Source organism: Pteropus vampyrus, unplaced genomic scaffold (genome assembly GCF_000151845.1).
Source record: "Pteropus vampyrus isolate Shadow unplaced genomic scaffold, Pvam_2.0 Scaffold18, whole genome shotgun sequence".
Taxonomy (NCBI): Eukaryota; Metazoa; Chordata; class Mammalia; order Chiroptera; family Pteropodidae; genus Pteropus; species Pteropus vampyrus.
Window position 1 is genome coordinate 5,843,428 of NW_011888799.1, and position 8,687 is coordinate 5,852,114.

Consider the following 8,687-nt stretch of genomic DNA (forward strand, 5'->3'; position numbering starts at 1 on the left):
GAAAGTCATTTCCAAAATTTCTATTTTGGAAATTTAGCCCAAGGGAAGTAGGAACGAGACAGAGGCAGAGAGAAGGAAAAGCCCGAAAGATGCCTACTGCAGTGTTATTCATAATAGGAATAAATAAGAACAACCTAAATGCCTGCCTAAGTGTGTCCATTTGTTCAGTGGAATATTATGCAATCATTAAACATGATCGTTTTTAGACAAGTACTGTATGATATTACCTATATGTGGAATCTAAAAAAAAAAAAAAAAAGCGGAATGCATAGAAATGGAGACTAGAATTGTGGTTCCCAAGGGCTGGAGGGAAGAAAAGATGCTGGTCAAAGAATATAAACTTCCAGTTATAAGATGAATAAGTTCTGAGGATGTAATGTACAACATAGTGACTACTGTTAGCAATACTGTATTATATACTTGAAAGTTGCTAAGAGACTAGATCTTAAATGTTCTCACTGCTAAAAAGAAAAGGAAATTATGTGACATAATACAGGTGTTAGCTAATGCTGTGGTGGTAATCATTTTGCAATATATAAATGTGTCAAGCCAACACAACATAAACCTTTAACTTACACAATGTTATTTGTCAATTGTATCTCAATAATGCTGGGAAAAAATGATCAGGTTTTTGCTTTGAACATTATGCAAATGTTATATTATCACATTACAAAATTGGGCACTTCATTGTATTTATACCATGATTACACTATGTTATTATGTAAATGTTAACAACACTAGACTGAACAGTAAAAAAATTAAAGCAGTTGATTAGTTGGGGATGAGAATCTGACTTTGATTTCTTTTCCTGTTTTTGTTTCTCTTAATGTTTTCATCATATTTTTTGTGTATAACAGATACTTTTTTCTAAGTCAGTGGATTAAGATAGTTTCATGCTAATAAGTTGGTGTGGAGCACTGAGGCAGTTTCGATCAAGCTTAATGTTTGCCTGAAAATTCGAATACGCTGGCATTTGGAAGTGGAGCAATCTGGAGAATTTCTCTGCTCTGGGACAAAAGGGGATTTGGGGATTACAGAGAGATTTTAAAGTCTGTCCAAGGACTGACCCCGTGCAGAAGGCCATCAAGTTAAATAACAGGAAAAGATGAAAAGCTCCCTCCCATCTGCTTAAAAGGCTGGTTTGACCATCAGCTTCTCCCCCTCCCCACGCCTCAGCCCCTATCCCTAGGAATTCCACGTGTCCCTCTGGCTTTATGCCTTCCTGGGGCAACTTGCCACCTTGTGCCGTCCCTGCAGGCTGATCACCTAGGAAGGGCAGAGCGATTTACAAGCCTCTCCTTGACTAGGGATTTGTAGCAGTAATCCCCACCCACAGAGAAAATAAGATCCTAGCAGTGACCTTCAATATGACTTCCTTTCTATCTGAGGTTCTGGGGTTCATTGGTGTCATCTGGGCTTCAATCATGCCCTGCTGCCAATGTGCCAGCACCTTGTGTGCAAGTCCCCTTGGATTCGCCAGCCTTACTTAGAAGAAGACCCACCTGGATGATCAGCTAAACCCCTCATCAGCCAAGGATGGGTAGAGTTGGACAAAAAGAAGAGAGGGAGAGCTGCTGGCTTAGGACAGGCTGCCCTTTCCAAAATGACTCAAGACCCACAACAATGGGTCTATTGGGAGAGCAACGTGCTGGAGTCAGCGCACGTGCTGTATCTCTAGCTCAAAGGGTGAGATTCTCTCACCAACACCTCTCTACATCCCACCTCAGGTATATTTACACATACCAAGAATACTTTAGAAACACTTTATCATGTTGCACTATCATGATTTAAGAAGTAAACACCAGCAGGCATTTAATGAGCACCTGCGGTATGCCAGGCTCTAGAGAGAGCTAGGAGATGACCTCCAAGATTATCTATTCTAGTGTCTTTATTTAAAAGATGGGCAAGCGAGGTATCAGTGTGCAAGTGGCTTACCCAAGGTCATCAGCTAATTAACAACAGAGTCAAAACCACAGCCTAGACTTCCTGGCTGCCCTGTCCTCTGCTCTTTTCATCATCCCCAAGGACAAACACCTTGAGTGTGGCTGCTCAAGGTCCAAAGGTTGGAAAACAAAGGAACTAACCAGGAAACTTATGCTTCTGGAACTGAATCCACGTACTTTGAATGAATGAAACAACTAGCCAAATAATGTGATCTTTAAATGACCCATTTCTACTATATGAAGCAGACACACATTCCTGGCTGGGTCTCTCTCCCTGGGGACTCCTAGCCAAACAACTTATATAACTTGACACCTTCCTGCCACCTTAGCCAAACATTAGGTTGAGCCATATGAAGTCACCATCTTCATATGTTAAAAAATGTTAGAATATTGGCAATTCCATATGGTCCAACTGAATACAGCCTCTCACGCACAATAACGAGTTGTGCACAGATAGCACCAAAGGGAAGGGAAAGGCACTGGGCTTCCATGTCCCCATATAGCTCTGACCCTGGGGCTGGAGGTCACTCACTCTTTGACTTCTTTGGAGGAAAAGTCCAGGTAGCGATTGCTGATCCACTGAATCTCAAACCAGTCCCGAAAGCCGTTGTTGCCACAGCATTTGAACTCAATCTGCAGCATGTCGATGGTCTTCTTCATGAAACACCTGCCAGGGGTGTCCGTATCCCGGTAGTACTTCATGCCATTCTTGAGCCCATGGGCCAGGGTACTCTCCAGCGAGCCTCGCATGAGGAAGCAACAGAGGGCCACTAGGAAGAGAACAATCTTGAAGAGGACGCAGATGGCCAGGTATGGCTTCAGCCAGGGCTTCCACTTGGCATACTTGGCAGGGTCCAGGGCATCATAGCAGATCTTGCCAGCCAGAGAGTTGAAGACACAGGACAGCACCCCCATCCCTATCAAGGAGTTGGGTACGAAGTGGCTCTCCGAATTATCCATCACATCGCTCCTCTTCCGGAGTTCGATCTTCAGGAACAGCCCTAGGCTGAAGATGATGATGCCAGCCAACACGGAGAGCCAGTTCATGAGCCATAGCCCTTGGGCCAACTTGACCCGCTTCTTCTGGTCAAATTTGACTTTAAGCAGCACCATGCTTGCAGGGTGTGGTCCAGGCAGCCTCCGCCAGCACAGCTCCCACTCCTGACCTTAGTGAGCCCAGAGCCTGAAGACTCAGGGCCTTGAGAAGGGTGAAGACAGTCCAAGCTGCAGGTTGCTGCTCTGGGGGCTTCTCATGTTGACCTCCTTAGCCGGGGACCCCCGCTAACTCCGTAGCGGTAGCAGGGGCCTCAGAGTCGCAGCTCATGAAGGAGCCAGCTCTCGGTGTTGTTTCTGCAGCTCCCTTCCAAGCCAAGAAGGAACAGCTTGAAGGTTGCAGATTAAAAGTGGAACCCACAAGACATCTTGCTAATCTCTTTAGCCAGGTTCATCCCATTAGATAAAGCCGTGCCAGTTTCAAAACATGCTCAAAAGGAGCCTCCATGGAAACACTGGAGCAGAGCGCTCTGGGTTCAGCTTGGAGAATCAGGAGCAAAAAAGACTGACCAGAGGAATGGGCTTTAATCTGAGGTCGGGTTCAGATTACAGGTCTCTCCAGAAGTAAGGTTCCAGGTCAAACTCTTTCAAAATTTGAAACTTTCTGTGGGCAAAAGACACCATTACCCAAATTGAAAAACAACTAACAGATTGTGAGAAAACATTTGCATGTAATAAAAGGAATGAATGGGCAAATAATATTTAAACTCCCACTATTCCACAACCAAAAGATCAACAATCAACTGGAAAAACAGGCAAAGGACAGAAACAGATGATTTATAAAACAGAACTATTTATAACAAAAGTCCAACAAACTGGAAAAAATGTTCAATCTGAGCAGAATGCAGAAAAGGCAAATTAAAAGAATAATAAAGACAAAACTTGATCCATCAGATTGAACATTTTTCAAAATTCTGTCACCAAACAGTGTAAACAAAAATAGCAGAAAGGAAGATATATACATTTGATGAGTCTGTAAATTTTATAATTTTTTTTATTAATAAACTTTATTTCTTAAAGCAGTTTTAGGTTTACAAAAAGATTGAACAGAAAATACAGAGAGCTCTTATGGACTCCTTTTCTCCAACCAATTTTCCTTATAATTACTATGTCGCATTGATGTGGTACATTTGTTAAATCGATGAATCAATTTTGATACATCATCATTATAATTATTAAGCCCATAATTTACGCTAAGGTTAACTCTTTGCGTTGTATGGTTCTATGGATTTTAACCAAATGCGTAATGTCATGTACCTACCATTATCACATCACACAGAATAGTTTCACTGATCTAATGATAACCACCTACTCATTCCTCCTCTTTTTCTTGTCCAACCCTGGGTACCCAATATCTCTATAACTTTGCCTTTTCCAGAATGTCCTATTGTTGGAATCATACAATACGTAGGCTTTTCAGACTAGCTTCTTTCTCATAGCCATACACAAGTCATGGTCCTCCATGTCATTTTGTGGCTTGATAGCTCATTTTTATTTATTGTTGAATAACATTCCATTATACGGATATACCACAGTTTGTTTATCCATTCACCTATTAAAGGGTTTCTTATTTGGGTAAATACCTATAAACGTAATTGCTGGATTTATGGTAAGACTATGTTTAGCTTTTCAAGAAACTGTCAAATTGTCTTTCAAAGTGACTGTACCATTTTGCAGTCCCACCAGCAATGAATGGAAGTTCCTGTTGCTCCACACCCTTGGAAGCATTTGGTGTTGTCAGTGTTCTGGATTTCAGCCATTCTAATAGGTGTGTAATGGTTTCTCACTGTTGTTTTAATTTGCGTTTCTCTAATGATGTATGATGTGGAGCATCTTTTCATATACTTATTTGCCATCTATATATCTCCTTTGGTGGAGTGTCTGACCAGCACTTTTGTCCACTTTTTAATTGGGTTGTTTGTTTTCTTTAGACTCCTGGAGACTTTTGGGAGAATAATTTATCTATCTTTATTAAAATTTGAAATGCACATTCCCAATGATTAGGTAGCTCCACTTTTCATAACAGCTTGTGCATAAGCACAAGGAGTTTTTAATTTTATTTCCTTGTTAGTTTCAAGTATACAGTACATAGGTTGGACATTTATATAGTTTATAGCACAAGGAGTTTTGGTAACAAACCAATCTCATTCTCAAATTCATGTCCATCTAATACCAAAGAATGCTTTGCTAGAATAAGAGTACCATGAGCTCAACGCAGGAAGTGGGTCAGATCTCCAACCTGGAACCTCCTTTCTTCCCTTATGTGTGTTTGATTCTATTAAATTCAACACCTGCACACCCCTCTTTAAGATCTCCAAATCACTAAGTAAAATCAAAGAGGGTATTTCTCCACAGTTAGAGGTGTGAGGAGAAAGCAATGAGACATGAGTTTTTTCCCTCTGGCATAGTCATCTTAGAAAACAAAACACTTGCTCCATTTTTCAACTCAAGTTTGCACTCCAATTTGGGAGTGATCCCCAAGGCCAGGTTCTGAGCCATCTGAAGAAATCAGTCTTATTATTTTATTGCCACACCACATTTTGGGTCCAAAACGATATTACCCAGGGTGATCACTCTTCTTATAGACAAGACTTGGCTTCCAACAGCTTTAGACCTTCAAAAGATTTCAACTCTTCACCATCGAAGACATTGAAAAGAATGTGCCACAGTTTCTGGAACTTTTTTTCTTCAGCCCGCCCCAGAGGATGTTCAGAATATGACCAGACTCACACCTCATATACACAAAATCTGAAGCCAACTGCCGTGAGTGAAAATGGATATGAAAGACTGGGAAGCTATCTCAAAGAAGCTCTTAAGAACATGCATGCGGACAAGAGAAAATCAGAGGGAAGGAGAGGGAAAAAAAAATTGATGTAGAAACCAGAAATGAAAAATTTTAAAATAGCTCTGCAGGGATAACTAGATTAGTCAAGGATCTCATTCTCTTCAAATGACCAGGAGGGGCAGAGCTGAGCCCTTGGCAAGTCCGGCAAGTCCGCGGATGCCTCCTGCTGGTCAGAAATAGAATGGCTTCAGTGGAGGAAAAAGAGAGATGAGGATGTTAAATTATCTAGAAAGGTAAAAGAGAAATCTTTTACCAAAGATTTCTTGGTAAAAGAAAATCTTTTACCAAGAAATCTTTCAAGTGTGAAGCGAGGCAAGATATGGTGATATGGTGAGGAACAAGACGAGAAAAGTGGACTGGTGGAAGATGGGGAAAGCTGGCTCCCTCCTCCGCTGGACCAATGGATTTGAGTCCAGATGCTAAAAATCTATTATAAACATAAAAGAAAAGCTTAATGGAATTAGGGGTAGTTCATTTTTCTTTAGATTTTTTTTTTGCTAATATAATAATGAGATGAAAATGATGAAATTATATAATTTTTCTAAAATAAAGGAACCCAAGAGATCATTTCTCTGGACCTCCCACCCAAGGAAAAATGAGGCACAGGTTGGCTCTATAAATAATTAATTGACTTTTGTTTCCTTAACCTCACTGCTTTGATTGTCATCCTGACTTCTCTTTCTCCTCTACTTTTTCCTTCTTTCCTTCCTTCCTTCCTTCCTTCCTTCCTTCCTTCCTTCCTTCCTTCCTTCTATTTTTCCTGATAAATATATCATATATAATAAGAGTAAAGAATAATGCTCAAATGAACACTTACGTTTCCTCCCCTAGCATAATAGAATATCACCAGTGCCTGTAAGGCCACCTAGGTGTCACTCCTTCGTTACTCCCAGGGGTAACCTGAATTTGGTATTTATTCTCTTGATTTTCTTTAGTGTTACCACCTATGCATGTATGCTTAAAAAATACATTGTTCAGTTTTGCATGATTGTGAATTTGACATAAATAGAATCATATAATAAGTATTACTTTTGCTCTTGCTTTTCCTCAAAATACATTACTTTTAAAACTTTTATACATATAAAAAAGCCCATAAATCATAAATATACAACTTGATCATCAACATATACAGCTATAGTTTATTAATTTTTAATTTTAAATGTAATTTTTATACAAAGAACATACATACCATACATCATCATAATAAATTACTCATCACCCAACTTGAATATCATAAGTAACTTACATCTACATATATAATTTTTCCCATCACATTCCCCTCTGCTATAGACCGATTGTGTCTCCTACAAATTCATTCATTAGTGGAAGCCCTAACCCCCAAAGTGACTGTATTTGTTACCTATATGGAGGCAAGTAAGGTTTAATAAAGTCCTGAGGGTGGGCTCTAAACTGATAGGACTGGGCATCCTTATAAGAAGAGGAAGAGAAAAGCAAAAAAGAATAGAAAAGAAAAGAAAAGAAACAATAAGAAAGAAGAGAGGGAAAAAAAGGGAAGACACTGAGGAAAAGCCATGTGAAGTTGTAGCAGGAAGCCAGGAAGAGAGCTTTCACCAGAAACCAAATCAGTGGGTACCGTGCCCTTGGGCTTCCAGCCTCTAGAACTGCGAGAGAATAAATTTCTGTAGTTGAGCCACTCGGTCTGTAGTATTTTGTTATGGCAACCCAAGCTGCTCAAGACATAGCCATTATTCTGAATACCTTAGCTTTTCTTTTCATGTAAAAATCATATAGCATTTCCCTACATATATATTTTTAAATTTTTATTATTATCATTTTGTAATTTATAAAATTGCATCATACCATATACGGTCTTCAGGATCTTCTTTTTTCCACTCAACATTATGTTTTAAGATTTGTACATGTTGCTGTGTACACCTACAGTTCATTTTCTTATACAGATCATACAGTACGTGATCCATGCTCCCGTCAGTGGATATATGGGTGATTTCTTGTGGGTTTTTTAAATGGCTGCAAAGTTGCTTTTGTAAACAGAGCTGCTCTCAACATTTAGTACATTTCCTGCTAAGCAGTAGTTTCTCTGGGGTATAACCTTAAGAGGGGAACTGCTGAGAAGTAGGCTATATGAATCTTCACCCTTAACGCCAAAAAGTTTTCTAAAGTGATCAGGCTGATTTATACTCCCTCCAGCAGTGAATATAGGATCCACACCCCCTCCACCTCTTCCTGTTGAGCCAGAATTCTTAATGTTTGTTTCCTTGGTTTTAATTGTGGCCTTAATCTGCATTTCCCCAGTTATTAATGAGTCTGTGTATCTTTTCATAATTTTATTTGCTATTTGTGCTTCCTCTCTGAAATGTATGTTCTTTTGCCCATTTTTCGCTTGGGTTCTTGGTGATTTTCTGATTGATTTGTAGAACTTTCTTATATTCTCTATATAATATTCCTTTGGCATTATATGTGTTACAATTACTTTCTCCCAATTTGTGACTTGACTTTACACTTTCTTAATAGCATCTTTTGAAGATCATAAGTTCTTATAGTAGAACTTAATATGATAACTTCTTAATGGTAGAATTTTCAAGTCTTTTCTTTATGGTTAGTGCTTGTTTAAGAAATTATTCCTTGCCTCATACATGGAAAGATATTATTCCTCTATTGTCTTCTAAAAGATTTATATTTTTTCTCTCTAAGATTTTAATGTTTCCAGAATAGATTTTTGTGTGTGGTATGATGAAGGTATATGATTTAATTTTCTTCCATACAGATAATCCCAGCACACCATTTTATTTGTTCCTGTGCTATCATCATACTGTTTTAATGAAATATCTACATATCTGAGATCATAAATATATATTTCTTTTTAA

The 8,687-nt window shown here is 39.1% G+C and overlaps 1 protein-coding gene across 1 annotated transcript in view; it reads right to left on the reverse strand.

Moving 5' to 3' along the window:
* Positions 1-3,071, reverse strand: part of PRPH2 (peripherin 2) — a 13,612-nt gene extending 10,541 nt beyond the window's left edge. Inside the window, exon 1 of the mRNA XM_011354637.1 lies at positions 2,476-3,071. Coding sequence (XP_011352939.1) covers positions 2,476-3,056 — 581 coding nt within the window. The 5' untranslated portion in view covers positions 3,057-3,071. The remainder of the gene's footprint in view (positions 1-2,475) is intronic.
* Between the last annotated feature and the right edge of the window lie 5,616 nt (positions 3,072-8,687).